Genomic DNA, 20,612 nt, shown 5'->3' with positions numbered 1-20,612 from the left:
TATATATCATTTTACACTGTCATGAAGTGTTTTTGGAGACCATAAATTGTATTTGAAGTGAAGATTTTAACCAGCACACATTTATCACAAACGAGTCTCTGCGTTTTATTTTGAAAAGTGACGCCGGAAGTAAGATACACATTTGTTTTGCTAGCTAACTTGATGGTAAATAAGGAAGCTGGTGAACAGAAACTTCACCAATTATGTACCGTCTTAAATCAATGACCCCGGTTCTGTGAGGGCAGTTAGGGGTCTAAATGTCTGCGTGAGGGTCTTCAGACACTTACTTCACCGACCCACTCTGATTTATTTGCGGTCACTGCGGATGCTAACTTCGGCTAGCCTGAAGCTAACGTCACCGTAGCTCCTAACGGAGCTGACAGAAAGAAAGTCCTACTGATTCTTGCTTGTTTTTCAAAATTTATTTCCCCCAACTGGTGCACCGCCGCCAGCACAGTCAGTGAGTGATGTGGAAAGCAACTTTACAAGCGTTCGGTGTTTTGCTGTTGGCCTGGCTGTTCTTCGGGAACTCTGTTCTCGGTTGGTTTCAGCAAAACAACGTAAAACCCCAAACGCAGCACAGCGAGGATTCGAGCGAAGCCTCGTCGGACAGCCAGGACCAGAGCTGCTTCTGCCACGTAAGTGTAACATTAACCGAAGAGTGCTTGTGCGGAACCTTTATATTCAAAGCGACGTTGTTACGGTTTTTATAATGTTATGTTCAGCTTTTAAAACGTGGCAATTACGACACGACAACAGCTAGCATTCAAGGAAATCTTCTAGCATTTTCTACTGTCGCCTTAAAGTGACGTCTTCGTGTTTGTGTGTGATGCTAGCTAGCAGCGACACTGTATGAAAGTCACATTAATACTCTATTTAGTCTTCTCTCAGTTATGATATATAAGTTTAGCCTTACATATATACATTATATATATATATATATATATATATATATATATATATATATATATATATATATATATATATATATATATATATATATATATATATATACTTTACATATATATATATATATATATATATATATGTTATATTACATTGTCTTCATATGAATATTTACTCAAATTGAAGCTTTTCATAAAAGTAAATAGTAACGGCGATTAAAAAAAATAAATACAAATATTCAGAATCAAACGTCTTGAACTCAAGACACAGATGATTACTTTTTAGCCAAACTGCTGTTATTTCCATTACTAAGTAGAACAGCGTGGTGTCCCACGATTGGCTGCTGCCGAGCTACCGCGTGGGAGTTGTAGTCTTTTGAGCCACACCCAACAATCGCTCCCAGAGGCCTCAGCACCGAAAGAGGACTACAAACTGGGAGGCGCTGGCGGAGAGGGGCGGGATTAAGTGTTTGACAGCTGATTGTTTGGAGGCGTGGCCTCTAGATCGCGTAGGACTGGACTGGAGGTCTGAAATGACAGCTCAGCCCTCAGACAGAGCTGCTGCTGCTGCTGTGACATCTGGGCGCCAAGTTCACCGAGAGGAAGTTTTAATTTGGAGTTGAAACACAGGAAACAGAAGTAGAGACGCAGAAAGATGCTTAGAGGGATTTGCCTCTTCCTGCCTTTCGTGGTGCTCGGTGGACAGCTGCACTTAGAGGTTTGCTTCATTGTGATGAAGTTTTGTACTTTACTGAGGCTTTACAGGTGTTTGTGAACAGCCGAGGGGCAGAAGGTGACACATGTCTGACTCACTGCAACACCAGAGAAAAGGGAAGTGCTTCATGCGACACCGAATAGAAGGAGCCTATATATGTAAATAGGCTCTAACTGTTGGTAAAATAGGAACTTCTTTGAAAGAAAAGCTACATTTAAGCCCAACTAAAAAATAATCCTTTTTCAACTGTTGTTGGAAACTTCATAACTTTGTGAATGTTTGCCCGTTGACCAATTTCTAATTGTTGCATGTTAAATATCAGTAATATGAAGTTTACATGACTTACTTACTTTAACTGGGTGATGATGAAACGCTGACATGGTCCTTTTAACGCAGCGCTTCTGTTTCTGCCAAAAACCAAAAGAGACGCGTAGAGAAACGGAGCTTTGAATGGACTTTGAATTCCTACTCAGTAACACATGAGGTACTGTGTTGAATGCTGTTTTAACTTATTTACTTTAGAGCTGAAACAATTAGCCAGTTAATCAGTCAAAAAAATGACCAAAATAGATCATTTTTAATAGACCAAACAATCTGGTTTTAGATTATGAAATGCACTCAGCGTTTGTGTTTTTGTGCAGTTAAACCAGGTGTGTGCAGTGGATTAAGTCTACAGGTGGAACAGAGTTAACGCATAAGCCAATCCAAAGCCTCCTCACCACACCCGGGTGGTGCTAACGCCCCCCCACACCTTTAACGCCTTCCTCTGATTACTGAACTCATCAAGGCTCTGTTTTTACACTCTGGTCGTTCAGTTGCTCCTCGGGTCAAACACATTTGTCTGAGTTTAAAATGTGTGCAGGTGGAGGTGCACCGTCCAGGTGGAGGTGTGAATGATGTATGTGTGGGTTCAGGTAACAGCGGTGGATGTATTATGTATGGACGAGCAGCAGCCGGCGGCGGTTCGTCCGTCTGCTGGCCTCCTGCTGTTGAAGGGGAGGCGGAGCCTCAGCGGTGAAGCAGGCGGAGGCGTTGGTGTGCTGCAGATCAACGCGTAGAAGTAATGAAGATATTAATAAGACTTTATTTATGCGTCACAATATAGAATACAATCAGAAAACACAACACGTAGGCTGAAGGCAATGAATTGTAATGACAATGCATGTTGTAGGTGAGCTTAAATTCTAGTTAGAGGCAATTTAGAAAATGATTTCATCTTTTCTGAAGTCATATTTCTACTGCAGGTGTTTCCATTTTAGTTTTTTTTATATTGTTTGACTACTTCAGAGCACTGCAGCAACAATGTGATGTAGAAATAATTATTATGCTCCATAAAGTGATGACAAAAGAATAATAACATCCTAATTAGGGCTGCAACTTACTATTATTTTCTTTATTGATTATTTTTAAATCTGTTGTTGTATGTAATATGTCATAATTTCACAGATGTGACGTCTCCACGTCTCGTTTTGTCCTAAACCCAAAAATATTCACTTTACAACAATAACAAAATGTAAAAAAGCAGAACATAATTCACCATTGAAGCGAATGTTTGGCTGTTTTTGCTTGAAAAATAACAAACGATTAATCGATCATCAAAACAATTGTTGCCTTCAGTTAATTAAACATATAAAATATGCACATACAGTATCTTATATACTGTACATAGTGTTGATTTATTCAACTGAATCTTAACTATCAATAACACGGAGGATTTATTTTAAAGGTACAAAGATATAACTCTGTAGAGTACGGGTGTGATGAAGGTGAGTGAAAATGTGACCAGTTGTTAAAGTTGTTACTGGCTCAGCGTCTCCTTGTAGTCTGTGCGGACTGTTCGGTGGTCTGTTGTGTTGCTTGAGAGACGTTTAGTTTTAGAAGGTGTCACCTCTCGGTCAGTAACAGCCGGTTTGTCTCTCGCTCTGCTTCAGCTGACGGGCGTCCTGGACGACTGCTTCTGTGACGTGGAGAGCATCGACGTCTTCAACAACTTCAAGATCTACCCTCGAATCAAGAGGCTGACGGAGAAAGACTACTTCAGATACTACCGGGTAGGAGCTGCACCGTCACTGTGACACCATACGACCCACCGTGGTATTAGTACGGATCTCATGGAGTGTCCGAAATACTTTCCAGCACTTTAAATGATGAAAAGGGAAGAAACTCGTATTTTATAATAATGTCAGAAATGGTCAAATTCTGTGGATAGTCATATTTTTACTGCACCATTTCCAGTTAATATTGTAATTATGTGTTGTTTGTTTTTGGCTCACAGTGAGCAACTTATTTGCGTTTTCTTCCCCTTTTATTCTCACTATCTATGATTAGTAGAAGTGTTGTTGTTGTTTCCTGTAAACTGCTGTAACTGCTTATCCTAGCAAAAAGAAGAACAACAACACCTGGATGACTGTAGAACATCTGTAAATTCATCGTATTTCACAGTATTTCACTTTCCTTTAAAAACATGTAACATGTGTCTCCCTCGGTTGGCCTGACACACAGAGTAGGTAGAAACAGTGACAGGTGTAAACAAGGAGAGGCTGTTCCCAGTTATTCAGGTTCATGCTGTTCTTAAACAAAACGTGTGTGTGTGTGTGTGTGTGTGTGTGTGTGTGTGTGTGTGTGTGTGTGTGTGTGTGTGTGTGTGTGTGTGTGTGTGTGTGTGTGTGTGTGTGTGTGTGTGTGTGTGTGTGTGTGTGGAGAAATCAGAGGTTATGTAAAAGAGAGAAGAAGAAGAACAGCAGTTTTACTTTTTAGTCACATTTATCCGTTTGTGACGGAACAGGAAGGACGACCAATGTGTTTATGAAGTATTGTGAAATACTTTAACACTCGCAACAGTAGTTCACGAGCCAATACTGTGAGAGGAGGAGGTTTTACTTTAACTACAGTGTTAAACTAGTATTACAGCCACTATTCAGTTTACCACTGATTACATTTAATTAGGTGGATGATGTCGGCAACAATATGTCAAATAGTTAAAAAAAGTTTTCTTAAAGTTCAAACGTTTTTAGCAATATTGCAATTGTGATTTAAATTGCAACTATTCCTTTTAATCTGTTATAATTTGTATCTAGTATCAGATAAAGTGATGAGGTAGAGAGTTATTTGACTAATTTTGCTCTGTGAGAATAATAAAAAGATCTTTAAAGTTTAACTTCAGCAGCGATTCAGTTCCTATCAGACCTGACTTCTTGGCATGGGTTTTAATAAGAAATACTATACCATAAAAGTGTGTACTTTGTGCTTAATAATGAGCTACGATGTCTTTGTGAACACATATTATTCACATATAATGTCTGTTGGCATTGTGTGGAGGATTGTTTCCGACTGACTCCAGAACGTTGTGAAGCGTAAATGTTCAGCGATCACCAGCCTTCAAATGTTCACGTCTTAACGGCAGAATGCATCTCGAGCACATCATTGGATTAACAAAGAGGATCCATAGCGGAGCTACCGGTCTGACAGTAAAGTGAGGCGAGGCGGATCGTTTATATCCCAAAGAATAAACTCCCGACTCTTTGAAACGCGAGCTGTGACGCTGCGTCATCGTGTGAACCGTACAAACACCTGCTCGTTAATCAGCTGCAGCCGTGTTTATTATGCAAGTCGTATTTAAAACCACAGCTCCAGCTTTCATCAGATATTAAACGTGGTTCTCCGTCCTGTGAGCGGATGAATGACTCTGACTCGCATCGTTCTGTCTCTGAATGAAGTGACTTCATCCTCACCGCGTTGTTATTACCTCATGATTATGTTCATTGTGGATTAATCTGCTGATCTATTTTAGTTTGTAAACAATTTTTTTAATAGTGAAATTTGTCCGACCAACAGTCTAAACCTCAAAGTTATTCAAAATACATCAAAATGATTACAATAATTAAAAAGCAAAAGCAGCAAATCTATGAAGCTGGAAGCATTAAATGTTAATTTACTAAAACTAAACGGGTTAATTCATGAACGGACTAATTGTTTCAGCTCTGCTTGTGTTCGGTACTTTCATTGACAACAAAATATCATGTTTCATAAACTCTAAATGAACTCAAGCTGTCAAATATAAATAGTGGAGTCAAAATATACAGTAGCATGAAATGTAAATACTCCAATAAACTACAAGTACCTCAAGTTTCTACTTCAGTGCAGTAAATGAATGCAGTCCTACTTGCTTAGAGAAAGTTCACAATAATACTTTGAGTAGTAATGAGATGAAGTTGGTTTAGTTGAACCCGAATTTAAGTAATAATATTTAATAATCTATCTAATCTCATCTTCTCTTCTGCAGGTGAACTTGAAGCGACCGTGTCCCTTCTGGTCCGAGGACGCACATTGTGCCATCAAAGACTGCCATGTGGAGCCCTGTCCAGAGGTGAGCGCTCCACCACACACACGCGTCTATGATACACTATATTAATATTAATAATAACACCGTACATCTTATTTACACAGCACAAAGATGCCTTACATGACACATTATATAACCTGTAAAAAAAGCAGTTTAACATCAGTCTGCTGATTAAACGACTGCAGTGGTGTTTTTGATGATAATAATAATAATAATAATAGTTTATTTATGGAGCACTTTTCAAACAAGAAGCACCTGAAAATGATTGAATGAAGACGACGACAGGGCGTGTTCAGTAAACACAGGTTGTAATCTGTTAGTACTTTTATATTTGGTTATTAATAGTGAGTTAAACAGCCTTTAATAGCGTTTCATACGGATGGTTTCAGGTTCATTTGTTTATCTGTTTGCATAAAGCGGTCTCTTATTGTTTGTTTGTTTATCTGTTTGCATAAAGCGGTCTCTTATTGATTGTTTGTTTGTTTATCTGTTTGCATAAAGCGGTCTCTTATTGTTTGTTTATCTGTTTGCATAAAGCGGTCTCTTATTGTTTGTCTCTGTGGTGTTTCACAGAGTAAGCTCCCGGTGGGCATCAAGTCTGGGAACTACAACAAGGTGAGAACGTAGAAGATGAATGTTACTGAAGACTAACTATCATACAGGCATTACGTAATACCCACAATCCCTTGTGTTATTTAATACTGCCACAGTTTGATTGACCTCAGGGACGGAGTGAGATGATAATCTCATAATAAATATACATCTTAATACACAATTCAACTGATTATCGTAACGTTTTAGAGTTCCAGTGCAGATATGAAATACATCTTTTCTAGATGACTTTGTTCTTCTGCTAAATTCTGCGTCATGTTCTGTTAAATCGCTGAATTAGTTCGTTTATGAGTCTTAAAAGATCCTGAGTTATCTTTTAGAAGACATATTGGGGACTATTTTCAGCGGCGGATTAATCCACATTGGTGCTCTGACCAGTATTAGTGGCAGCAGGACGGTGTGAGTGAAAATATACGACCGTATGTTCACAGTGATGTGTTTCTTTGATGCACACAGTACTTGTTTGAAAGTGTAGAACATCACCAGATGAACCAGACGGACGTCATAGCTGTTCATCTCTGGAAAACAAACTGTTTAACTTGTTTAATGGGGTTTAGGACCAGCTGTGTTTGTTCCAGCACTTTCTGTCTCATTAGCTGATTCAGTAAACACACACACACACACACACACACACACACACTCAACTTATCTGCTCCGATAGTTTCCACGTAGAGAGCGAGGGCCGAGTGTTTGCCAGCTCTTGGCCGGTGGCCTGATGTTTGCCTTGCGATGACCCCAGAGGTGTTTGGACATCTGCACACATCTCAGTCGAGGTCGAACGTCTCTCACTGGCCGTCGGCCGGGAAACTGTTACAGTCGGTGGGGCGGAAGCACGTGACTGTGTGCCGCCTCAGCAGAGTGTGAGGAAAGTCTTCAGGAGAGAATGAATCCTGACCGACACATCTGGCTCGAGGCATTCAGTGATGCGTCACCGTAAATCTATATTTTGCGTGTTAAACAAGTGACCTGTGTGCCTTTTTAGTTTTAACCAAACACAATAACTGCTTCTCCTCCTGCTCCCTCTCAGCTCCACCTTTTTCTCAACACACTCTGAATGAACGTTTGTGTTGATGCTAAGATATCGTTAGACAGGAAGAGATTAAACCATCAGCTTATCAGATCAATTCTGCCGTTTCAGACTGTTCAAATCTTGTTTGACTGCTTTTGCTCAGACACCGTTTACGGAAGAAGCAACACAATCTACCCTCACAGGTGTTCATAAGCAGTGAAACAAACCTGTTTCTCATTTCAGTTCAATGTGCGGTGTACTTGGTCTGGTATGACCAGTAGCTTATGGTGGCTGATGTTAGCAAACCTTCAGTAGCAGATGGCTGTGGCTTCATATTGAACAGACGGATATGAGATCCTCTCTTCTGACTCTCTGCAAGAAAGCAAATATCCGTATTTCCCAAAATCAAAAACTGTTTCTTTAACTATTGACAAGGGGACGTCTGTTTTGTTGTTATTTTATGAGAAAACTTCAACTTGTTAGCAAGTTAGCGAGTCATTACAATAAAACAATTACACCGTGGCTTTCGGGGGAGCCCTATTTTATGCGCGTGCATACATGGAAGCACAAATATACCGTCATCATCGAGAATATTAAGCCTGGGACGAAAAACATTTAACTTTTTATAATTTTTTCTCCACTACAATATGAACTCTAATGTTCAGTGGACAGGCCACGCTTTGTGTTACCATGTTAATCAGACCAGACAGAGGCTGCATGCATCCCATAATGATTATGGACCCACAGCCTCAAATGTTGGTTTTACAGAAAAACACCGCTTTTCCAACAGCTGCTCTAAACACACAGCGCTCAGAGGTGATGTCACAATGCAAACAGAAGGCCACTCAAAGCGTGGATGTCCACAGCAGGAATAGACACGGTTGTGTTTATCAGACAAAATAAATTATCGCCCACTATTTTTACAATCTAAAAAAAATGGCAGAAAATACCATATTAAATGATTATTGTGTCTTTGGGTTTTGGACTGACACAACAAGACATTTAAACAGCTTGGACTTTGAGGAAGGGGGACATGTTTCACTATTGTCTGACATTTAAACAATCCAACCTTTAATCTCGACGATAATGAAAATAATTGTAGCCCTAAAACACGCGTTCCTCAAGTGTTCCTCTAACTGACGGCCTCTCTTCTCTCTGTCTCCAGTACTCTCATGCAGCCAACACAAATTCGGACGTGACGGAGTGTGAACAGGCCAAAGAGCTGGGCGCCATCAACAGCACCCTGAGGTGACACCACAGCCCCCCCCCCCCCGTCTGTCTGCGTTATCTGCCGGCCGAAGTCTCTTTTCATGCAGTCAGCTGCAGCTGACGGCGACCAGGTCGAACATGCCGGCAGCGTCTGGCTGGCAGCTGCTGGGAGTTTCTCAGCAGACTGACCTTCACCACTCCGCCCGTCGTGGAAAACGCGGCGGGTTATCACGAGTTGATACGAAACGAGAGAACACGGATAAGTTTGTGCTGAAACAACAAAGATAATACGACACTCTTCATGTTAAAAACCTGCTCGACTCGGAAGTCTAAAAATAACCTCAGTGGTGAACAAACCAAAGAGGAAGAGAGAACAAACAATCACATAGAGTCTCCTCAGGGCTTATTACATGTATTTATTAACCCCTCGCTCAACATGAGCTGCTGGATGTTTTACATTTGAAGTGATCAGTAATCAGAGACACTGTGGATCCATGAAGTTTAATTATACATTGAAATAGATTCATCAGATTAAAGTCTGGAATATTAGAGATCCTTTTTTTCCTCTTTTATTGTGATTATAAAACGAGCGAAGACTAGTACATGGACACATAAACAGCCAAATGATATCATGCAAAGACAGACCAAGACAAGCAAAGGGGGCCGTTTTAAACTAAAATTCTCTTTTTTTAAATGTCAATATGTTCATTTTTATTGTGTTGTTATCCATCTATTTGTTTCCTGCTGCCTTGCCACAGTTTCTCCTCAGTGTTCAGTAAAGTTGACTTTACTTCCTGTTTCAGTAACCAGAGTAAAGAGGCGTTCGCTGACTGGGCGAGACACGACGACGCTCAGGACTACTTCTGTGAGCTGGATGGTGAGGACTCACTCTGTACCCTCCAACACTTTGACCCGACGCACAACACATTTGTTAAAGATGGACCCCGGCCTGAGCTTTAATCTAACAACACCATCGCAACACGTGTTCTACTTGTACACTGAAATATCTACATCTAACTGATGAAATCTCCTGATCACGTTCCATTAGACGCTAATGACCTCATGACCGTACCTCTGTCATGTTGTTGCAACGTTTACACACCACAACAAGCCTTCAGTCCATTATTAAAGTCTGTTTTGTGTGTGTGTGTGTGTGTGTTAGATGAAACCTCTCCAGATTCTGAGTATGTGGATCTGCTGCTGAATCCAGAGAGATTCACTGGATACAAGGGTGCTTCAGCCTGGAGAGTCTGGAATAGCATCTACGAGGAAAACTGCTTCAAGTGAGACACACACACACACACACACACACACACACACACACATTCTCACTCACTTACTTACTTCTTGGCCATTTCCGATATTTTAAAACTGTGACTTTCCGATTTTCTTTCTTTCTAAGATTTGTAATTGTCAGATTGGTTCAGATGCAATGAGTTCCTCTTAATGTTCCTCGTCCCTAGAATAAGCTCCTGCGGTCTAAAGTCAGTTTGAACCTTTTGTATTATTGATTAAATCTAACCGTACTTGGTACATATTTGCATTTCTCCGCTCCAGCTCTGTGTTTAATTGTGTGGCTGTGTTGTTGAGAGAAGTGTGTAGTTGGTGTGTTTGAGGTGTTTTTGCTGATACAATAGTTTTACTCTTTGTGTTCAAACACATTACTGACGGCTCTAAAATGTCTCTAAAAGAAAATGTGACTTCTGCTCTGTCTGCTTTTTATTTTCTAACAAATGAACAAATATCAAGTTGAAAATCCGCCTCCTGCCAGTTTGACTGTAAACCTGAGATGATTGTTGATCATTACTAATAAAAAAACTTTTATTTTTGTCGACAGGCCCAGATCAGTGTACCGACCTCTGAACCCTCTCGCTCCGAGCAGAGGTGAGTCAGCTTGTTAACATAGACGTGACAGAAGCTGTTTGTAGAATTCTCTAATCCACATCTTTACCCATAATGCCTCACACCAGACAGGAAATACAGAGGTTAACCGCAACGTACCGATGTGTCTTAGAGGTGTTAACCAGAAGGCTTTATCTTTAGACATTTGAAGTTATGCAATCTTATAAATATTTAAAGAGGAACATAGTTATACCGCAAAACGCTTTACAATCGTTTGGTACAACCCTTCACCCAAGTCTACGTACAAACCTTCCTGTACTATGTGGATGATCTTGTGTTTAATCTGACCCTGATTAGAATACACAACTCAAATGTATCATTTTCATTTTCAGATTTGTCTCGTTTAACTCCTGACTGCTGAAAGTAGATCCAGAAGTGTCCGTAGAATCACAAACTAGAACCTGCAGCTGAGACATTAACCTTCCGCTCTGTTTACTTCTTTATTTATCTTGTTCATCTTTTACCGTGTGTGTGTGTGTGTGTGTGTGTGTGTGTGTGTGTGTGTGTGTGTGTGTGTGTGTGTGTGTGTGTGTGTGTGTGTGTGTGTGTGTGTGTGTGTGTGTGTGTGTGTGTGTGTGTGTGTGTGTGTGTGTGTATATATATGTTTGTGTTTATTAATAGAACAGATCTAACAGCTTTGTTCTCTGTGTCTTTGTCTTTCTGTGTTCAGGAGACGACGATGGTGAGTAAAACTTCACTCTTCACGTGAATGTATTTTTAGTTTTAGTGTAAATAAATAATAATATAGTTTGTTTTTTTGTGTCGCTCACATTGCAGGAGAGGTTTTCTACAAGTGGCTGGAAGGTGAGTTCCTCCTCGTGTTTTTATATCTTTCTTCTCAAAGGGAACGTTCTTCAACAGACCCGTCACCTTTAAGTTCACACACAACGTCACACTTCCTTTCTAAACCTTCGCTTCCTGCCGGCTCCTGGCCTAGAAAACAAACGTAGCATCTTTTGTGTGATCTAAGAGTGTGACAAGTGAAGCATTTCTATATTTTCATTTCATGGGTTTCATTCGTCTGTGTGCATTTAAAAACACCAGCAGACACTTTGAGGCTAGCTCTCCATCATCGTCCCGACCGTGTGAACCAAACTCCGTCTGGAGCTCAAACATTCTGATCTTTCTGATGAAAGGTGTCCGTTTCCTGTCGTCCTCACCTCGAGCTGACAGCAGCAGCTGCTCTTATCTCCTCGCTGTCAGAGTTCGTTGGGTACAAAGAGGCCAAAGAGCGTTCACTCGCCCACTCTTTGTGGGGATTTGTGTGCAGATGCATTTTAAAAAATGAAATCCCATTCAGCTACATTGTAAAGACTTTTGTCTTCTCAAAATATGGACACAAATAACCCAACTGCCCGAGGAGATGATCACTGGAGGAAAGGAAGAACATGTTCAATAGAGCTTCCAAGTCTTTTGGATTCTTTAGTTATTGTCTTTTGCTTAATAAAACATTTCCTCTTCACTATTTCCTCTCTGCGTCTTCAGGTTTGTGTTTAGAGAAGAGAGTTTTCTACCGACTCATCTCGGGCCTCCACAGCAGCATCAACATCCACCTGTGTGCCGAGTACCTGCTGGACGGTACGTCAATCTGATCTCAGAACACTGTGTGTGTGTGTGTGTGTGTGTGTGTGTGTGTGTGTGTGTGTGTGTGTGTGTGTGTGTGTGTGTGTGTGTGTGTGTGTGTGTGTGTGTGTGTGTGTGTGTGTGTGTGTGTGTGTGTGTGTGTGTGTGTTTGATTCTCTTGATGATGCAATATCTGACTTTCAGCACAGACCCCAAATCAATACCTTACTTTGAGAAAAATAAACACTTTTCTACGAAATCCTTTTTCATTGAACAACAGAAGCCAAACGCGATGACCTCACTCACCTCCAGGCTGCTTTAACTTTGTCAAAAGAGCAAAATATCAATCTGGTAACCCTAAAGATTAAACATCAATGGATGACTTTTCAACATTTCCCCCCCGAGTGGTTCCAAGTGTTGTTATTGTTGTTTTAATATATTCAAATATATCATGTTGTGATTCTTTCCTGCTCGCTGCAACCGACACCACCATTAAGCTTTATGCAAATGAATGCACGATGAACAAAACGTGTCTCTTGCCGCTTTAAATAACAAATCCGACAAAATGTTTTATGCAAAACAAAAGTTCCTGAGAGCTGAGATGAAGAACCGCTGATGAACTTTTTAGATTTTGTAGTTGAAGTGACCCATATACACATTGTAATGATATTGTATACAGTTTAACATGTTTAATACTCGTCTCTTGGGTCCGGTGTTTAATGTGTGTAGTTAACAGTGTTTCCTTGTTGTTCGGTCCCTCAGAGGGCTGGAGCCGGTCGGTGTGGGGCCCAAACGTTCAGGAGTTCCGTCAGCGTTTCGACACGGCGGAGACGAAGGGCGAGGGCACGCGGCGGCTGAAGAACCTCTACTTCCTGTACCTGATCGAGCTGCGGGCGCTCTACAAGGTGGCTCCGTACTTCGAGCGAGCGTTCATCAACCTGTACACGGGAAACATGGAGGAGGACGGAGCCACCAAGGACCTGCTGCTGCAGGTCTTCAACGAGATCAGGTAGGACGGGCTCGTCTGTTAGTCTGAAGTAAGAAGAGAGGAAAGAGTTCAGTTTAGTTCAGTTGGTATATATTTTGATGCTATACTATTATTCTTTTGCTTCAGTAAGATGTTGATATATTTCTACACTGTTGTATTAATATCTTTACTGAAGTAAAAGCTCGAGATACTTCTTTAACCTCCGCACATAGTTATAATGAGACTAACCGCTCCTTTTGTCTTCCAGAGCTTTCCCAATGCACTTCGATGAGAAGTCCATGTTCGCCGGACACAAAATCGAAGCCAAAATGTTAAAGGTGAATCCAAAAGCTGATCATCCGACACGCAGAGCGACCCATCGCTCTCCGTGTGTGATTAAACGTTGTTTGTCCGTTTGTGGTTTCAAACAGAGCAGCTGTTCAGTCTGTGGTGTGTTTGCTCTCTTTTTAATGCTAAAAACATGTGTGTGTGTGTGTGCATGTGTGTGTGTGTGCGTCTGCTCTCTTTCGTCCTTCAGGAGGAATTCCGCCTCCATTTTAAAAACATCTCCAGGATCATGGACTGCGTCGGCTGCAGTAAATGTCGTGTGTGGGGGAAACTGCAGGTGAGCGCACGTCCCCGTGTCTCTGCTCTGCGGGTTTAGACTCACCGATGTGCGTTTTGTAATATGTTGATTTATTTCTATAAACATCAAACTGAGACAGAGAACTGGTTCCCGACCTCTGAATCAACGCTCGCCTGTTAAACCGTGTTGAGTGATTCTAAAGAGATTTTCGTTTCACGTCTAAAACGGTGAAATTGTCTTTTTATATCGTATAGTCGTGACATCACAACCGTGTTTTATTATGCGATACACCGTAAACTTAGACAAGAACCACCGGAGCGCTCTAACGCTTTTCCTTCCCGTGTGTTGTGTGTGCAGACTCAGGGTCTCGGTACAGCTCTGAAGATCCTCTTCTCGGAGAAGGAGATCCAGAACCTCCCTGAACACAGCCCCTCTAAAGGTTTCCAGCTGACTCGCCAGGAGATTGTGGCCTTACTGAACGGCTTCGGCAGGTACAGTCGCTGCTCTCTGGAGCCCTGATAGACTGTTACAGGCTCACACGTGGAAGGATAGTTTGGATGTGTTGAAGTGTGCTACCAGCACGTGAGCGAAGCAACGTACTGTTGTGGACGTATGTTAGACAACCTATCCCTTTTGAATGTGTACGCTATATTTACAATGTTCTCAGCGCTTTACGTTGCCGGTTGTCTCTGCTCTCCAGACTCCGTTTGACAAAATCCGTCATTTTACCTCCCAGAACACCGGAGGTGCAGGTCTACGGCTGCTTAGTCAGTGTTATTGTGAGACTTGTGAGGTGTTTTTAAAGGGTCAGTTCAGATTCACCAGAGTCACACAAACACACTAACAGCAACTCCTGGTGTTCAGCAAAGTAAAATAACTTGTGGCTTTGAAGAGAGCACAGATAACGGCTTTATTTCCCATCTGAAAAAGCTTTCTGACGGCACAAAATAACCCTCAAAAAGCAGTAAATTACTGTCTGTAATACACAAGCTGAACTATCTCTTTAAGGGAAATGAATGATCCTCCTCTTGACTCTTGAGGTAAACTCTGGGCTGGTGGCGCCCTCTGTTGACCAGCCACCATTTCATTGCTTTTGCCTCACCACCACTTTGTCCCACTCTCAGGTTGTCCACCAGCATACAGCAGCTCCACAGCTTCCGCCTGCTGCTGAAGGACAACAGGTAACAGAAGGTGACGTCTCACCTGGCCAGTAGGCGGCGCCAGCCCCCAGAGAACTGCAATAGTCTGATATTCACCCAGAAGAAGGCCTTTTTCATGGACAGCAGGATCAGCAGTGAACCCAACCATTCCCCCCCCCCCACACACAAACACACTCTCTTCTCCCGATAATCTCTCTCCTGTTTCCCTTCTGTACTTCCTCTTCTTCCTCCTCCAGTAGATTATGAATGTTAACTCCTCTGCCTCCTCTTGCCTACGTCGGGAAAGTCTCCAGGTTCTAAAAAAACTTCACCTGACGTCTTTTTCCTCTCTGCTGTAAAACTTGTGGGCCAGTGTACAAACCCTTTTCATTTATTTATTTATTCTTTTCGGGGTCTTTTTTGAGAGGTTGACCTGTAAGATCAGCAGGTTGTTTGTGACGTTCGTCGCGATCAGATGTTTGGAATGAAGTCACAGACCGAGCGGTGACCAGCCTGAGCTCCTGACTCCAGGACGCAGAGCGAACCGTGTCCGAGTTGACGCAGTCGTGGGTGAATCACTTCACCGGTCATTTCTCTTTCTCGCTGGCCCCGCCCTCTGCTGACATCACATCCTGTTGGATTTTACAGTCATTTAGGGCTCTTACGTAAGGATGTTGTCCCGAGAGAGGACTCGAGTCAGGACGGTTCTTCCAGATAAAAAAGTGCATCTGAACCGTCAGGACGCTGCTGCCTGTCCTTTGTTTCCTTTTTATTTCCCTCTCCTCTCTCCTCCTCTCCTGTTGTTTTTAGATAAGTGTGTTGCTCAAAGCCTGAGGATCTGGACCAATCTGCTCGTGTTAACCGTCTCAGGCCTAATTTATGTCCGCTCGCTAGAAGGTGTGTGTTTGTGTGTGTGTCTGTGTGTGTTCAGACATATGTGAGTCCACTAGCCACTTGATTTTTGTGTGACAGGTAGCCGGCCGTCACATTGGAGGCTTCTTCAGACTACTGACGTTTTTTTTAATGTGGTTTTCAGTGACGAGTTGATTTAAGTCGATTCTGTCCAGTCCGGCAGCAGCATCCAACCTGAAACTAGCTTCAACGGGCGGTTAAAAGACGTTTTCCCAACTTGTTAAAACTTTCTGAAGGTAAATTATTAGGTTATTTACTGCAAAGTGAGTTCTTTATTTCTGCTGAGGTAAGGAGCCCTTCTCTGTAACACCCTGCAGTGGTCGACTGGACAATAAATCAAATTAACTAGTTTGTTTTTGTGTAAAATGTAAAACAATCGAGTGACATCAGTCCCAAAAAGGTCCCGACAGCCCCGTTAACTCTCAGCACACTCTGGATCCCAAATCCAGAATTGTCTATATGACAAAGATATGCCTATGGACTGTCTCCCCATGGTGTCATGTGATCATCTGGCTTAATGCATGTCGCTGACTGTTAAAGCGGAAACGACCGACCGGTCGATCCATCCATCCATCGGCCTCCGAGGCGAGTGGACGATAACAGTGTGTGTGTGTGAGTGCAAAGACCACCGAACACGTTATGACTGGTTCAACAGCAACACTTTGAATATAGTTTGTTTCTTAAATAGATTAAATCAGACTCACACATTTAAGGAGAAAGGGATGAAGCATAAAGACCATTTCTAGCCAAACAGTGTGTGAAGTTGGAACCTTTGTGTGTGTGTCTGTGTGTAGATCATCAACAGTTGCAGCTATAAGATAATGGGACTATGACTTGTTTCCATAGTTGACCTCGATACAGTAGCAGATTCTTGCTTTTGTGTTTGTGTGAAAGTGTGTAAGTGTCACGTTTCTGTTGTGTATTTTGCAAACGTGCCGCCTCGTTTTCTCCGCTTTTATTTTATTGCTTCAGCCGTGTTGTCTTGAAGCACCGCTTTAGTCGAGACAGATTTATTTAAATAGGAAAAGTAGGATTTATTAGGTTCTCTTGAGATGAATTACTGTAATTTAATTTACGTTTGACTAGGAAACGGAGTTGTAAAGGCCCAGGGATGAGAGGGTTTTAGTTGATGGAGCGTAGCGGCACATCAGCGGGATGCTGGAGGAAGCTTTAGGACTTCTGTGTCCAGTTCATTATTTATTTCCATACTGTCAACGGCCCCATTGTAAAGACTCAAGCCAACAATGTGTTGACTTCCTGTCTCAGCTCCGAGCCCTTTGGTTCCTACTGAAGACGTAAGTCTTAAAAAAACACAAATATATAGTTTCCTTTTGTCCTAAAACAGCTGGTCATTGTAGTTTTTATCAAACAGGAGGAACTGGTGCGTTTGTTGGGGATTTTCAGCGGCGGATTAATCCACATTTGGTGCTCTAGTGAGTGTGTGGCAGCAGGATGGTGTGTGTGTGATTGAGTTAAGATAAACTCCAGTGTGTGTGTGTGTGTGTGTGTGTGTTCATGGTGATGAATGAACAACAGTGAGGCTCATCGATGTGTTTTTAATGGAGCTCTGTGGAACAGAGGAAGAAGATGCACCAGGCGTTGATACACACACTTGTTAGTAGAAACATTCATTGATGGTTTTAATGTTTTGTTGGGATTTGTTGACGACAAGAAACATGTAGAATATCACCAGACTTACACTTGAAGAAGGCGTGTCCTCTTGAGAGAGTAGCACCTTGAAAACAACACGGAATAACGTCACAAAGAGAAACTGAAGCCGATCAATAAGCAACGTCAAACAAGCAAAGGACGCAGAGCGCGTCCGTCGTTCTGGTCAAACTGGTTTACGAGGTGATTTTACAGATTTATTCATGACTCCGGTCTGAATATTTAGTTGTATGAAGTGGACCAAAGAGTTTTAAGTTCATTTTTTTTGTATGTATGTTTTTTTTGTTTGAGTGTTTATCTTTTCCTTTATTGATTCTTTGATCACGTGACAGTTTAAAGACGTGATGACGATAAGATATGTTGAAGCTTTGTTCTGTATAAAGAGAGTTAGGCTTGTAATTTGTAATTTAATAGTTTAAAACCTGAAAAAGGATAAAAAGATGTAAAATTACAATATAAAGAGTAATATTAAAAGTCCATCTTCTTCTTGGCCGTATCTCATACTTTAATGCGATACATCGCAGGCTCTTTTCTTCGGATCGGGGGGCATCAATGTTACATTAAATGCTGGGATGGAAGCGACCTCTTTTCATTTCTCTCATATAATCTAAGATTTTGTGAATTCAATGATAAATTTAAGGAAATTCAAAGAATTAATTTAAAGTCCATCAGATAAGTTATTATTACTGTCTTTACATTTCACAAACATTTAAATGATAACAGCCTCTTTGTTTTTGGCTTCCATAAGTTATAATTACTTAATTAAGTCTATTTTCTTTGTTTCTTGGTGTGAATGTGAGACAGAAGTGATGCACTAAGTGTGTTGAGAGTGAGTGAGACGTGTGCATGCCTTCCTCTGAGCCTTGCATGCCCTCCAGCAGCTGGACGGTCCCGTACAGTCCACTCTTCAGCCTTAAAACTGAGCCCAGATTTTTGGAAAAAGACCAACGGAACCTTCTTCTGATCCTCACGCTCTTCATGTTTGAATCTGTATAGTTTGTAAGAGGCAGCACAGGTTAAAGGTTTCTTTCTTTTGCTCTCAGATCTCTATGAATCTATATATATATATATATATATATATAGTTGCACCATGTTGATGTGTGTACCTGTTGAGTATATTTATTTGACAAGAAGAAGAATAAATATTTCTGGACATCACTGAGCTCTGTTTGGAATTTGATTTTTACGACTGATCCAGTAAAATATAACTGTTTTCTTTACACATTTTATTCTTTCATATTTTATATAATATTTATATAATATATTTTATATTATTCTCATGTGAGACTCTGACACTGGCCTATACATTATTTAAAGTTTACTTTAATGCTCAAAGTTTATGTATCTTTGACGTTTGTTTGTTGGTTTGACTTGTCTACTGGTGGACAGTTGTTTGTGGTAACGCGCCAAAAAATGGAGAATGTGCTCACAAAAGCAAGAAGAAGAAGACTGCACAAATGCAAACAATGTAGGAAATATTTTAAACCATTTTTACAAATGTTTTTTGAGGAAGAAAATTCCTGAATGTAAACATAAAGTTTGTTCCCAAGAGAACTCCACAGGGAACCTTTTTAAAGGGTAACTTCTGTGTTTTTCAACGCTATTGTCCCATGTTTTTGGGTCCACGTGATTAATCAGGACAACAATTTTTGAAGTTCTCCAGTATTGATGGAGAACGCTGTAACCAGCCAATATGACGTTAAGTCCACTAACAATTTGACAATGAACATTAAGGAAAAAGACTTTAGAGAGAACTTTCTTTTTAACTTTCGCTTGATTGTTTGTTATTGTGTCCCAAATCCCGCTCGGGTCTTGTTGTGAAATATGAATATCTGTAAACTCCGGCTCAAATTATTGTGGGCAGCCATCAAATTCAAAGACCTTCCTCCGCATAGTCTGAGTCATCTAAATATTCAGCCGTGATATTGAAAATATGTTTGATGAGAAGAGACTCGGCAAAAGCTTTTAGTGGACGTAAATGACGCTGCCGGCTTTCCCTGGTGAAATAACCGTCTGCAGCGCTCTTCCTCTGGACTAATTTCAGAAATTGTTGTTCCAAATAGTCGGTGAGATAGAATCATGTGTGCAAAGTTCAACAAGAGGTTAGACAGCTATGCTAAATGCTAACATCCTCACAGTGACAATGCTAACATGCTGAAGTTAAGCACGTATGATGTTTATCATAATCAGCATGTTAACTTAGCATGTTAGCATGCTAACGTTTTGACTTCAGCAGTAAACACAAAGCATGTTAGCACGCTAACGTTTTGACTTCAGCAGTAAACACAAAGCATGTTAGCATGCTAACGTTTTGACTTCAGCAGTAAACACAAAGCATGTTAGCATGCTAACGTTTTGACTTCAGCAGTAAACACAAAGCACAGCTGAGGCTGACAGGAATGTCATTAGTCATAAACCAAATTCAGATATGAGCATCACTAAAAGCTTGCTTCCTTCACTGGTTGTTTAATAAAATGAAGAGATCAAGAAATAATGAAATTAACGCATGTTTGTTGTAATGACAACTTTAATTTAAGTTTTTTTGTGTCGTCACGTCACAAACACACAAACCACAAACACAAAAAAGCTCAACAACAAAACACACGATCTCAGTGAGACTCTGTACAAATGACTTACAAAACCTGCGTCTGTTAGAAATATAGACTTTTCTTTTTCTTCTGAACATCGTGACAGAAATGTAAACACTGCAAAAGAAAGCTCGTATTAACATAAAAATTTTAAGTTTTAAAATCGTGAGTTTCCTCATTGTTTCCTTAGATTTAAATGATTCGACAGTTTTGATGGTTTAATTACTTTCCAGAGTTTTAAAAGATGTTCATGTTGAAACAACACAACTTCTGGAAATCTGAAATTTCTCAAAACTCAAATAATTTCACAGTTAACAAATGTTTTATTATTATTATTTATTTATTCAAAAATGAGTCAAATTAAAACCCACCGTTAAATGACTTGTTAATACGCGGATCTTTAGAGGTGAACATCAAAACAGCACGGAGGTGTTCAGCTGTCTGGCTATTGATATTTACAGGATATTGATTATGTTGAATTAACACACAGTGCAT

At 40.8% G+C, this 20,612-nt stretch overlaps 1 protein-coding gene across 1 annotated transcript; it reads left to right on the top strand.

Moving 5' to 3' along the window:
- The first annotated feature begins 171 nt into the window (after positions 1–171).
- ero1b (endoplasmic reticulum oxidoreductase 1 beta) lies at positions 172–18,687 on the top strand. The gene is given in 15 exon segments (XM_079159218.1): positions 172–638; positions 3,552–3,671; positions 5,903–5,986; positions 6,536–6,577; positions 8,749–8,831; positions 9,596–9,669; positions 9,955–10,075; positions 10,630–10,687; positions 11,474–11,498; positions 12,180–12,272; positions 13,020–13,266; positions 13,493–13,562; positions 13,763–13,849; positions 14,168–14,301; positions 14,935–18,687. Coding segments are annotated over 15 exon segments (1,470 nt in total). The 5' UTR covers positions 172–467; the 3' UTR covers positions 14,996–18,687.
- Positions 18,688–20,612: the final 1,925 nt, after the last annotated feature.

Source organism: Pholis gunnellus (genome assembly GCF_910591455.1).
Source record: "Pholis gunnellus genome assembly, chromosome: 5".
In the NCBI taxonomy this organism is placed as follows: Eukaryota; Metazoa; Chordata; class Actinopteri; order Perciformes; family Pholidae; genus Pholis; species Pholis gunnellus.
This window is presented reverse-complemented; position numbering and strand designations above follow the sequence as displayed.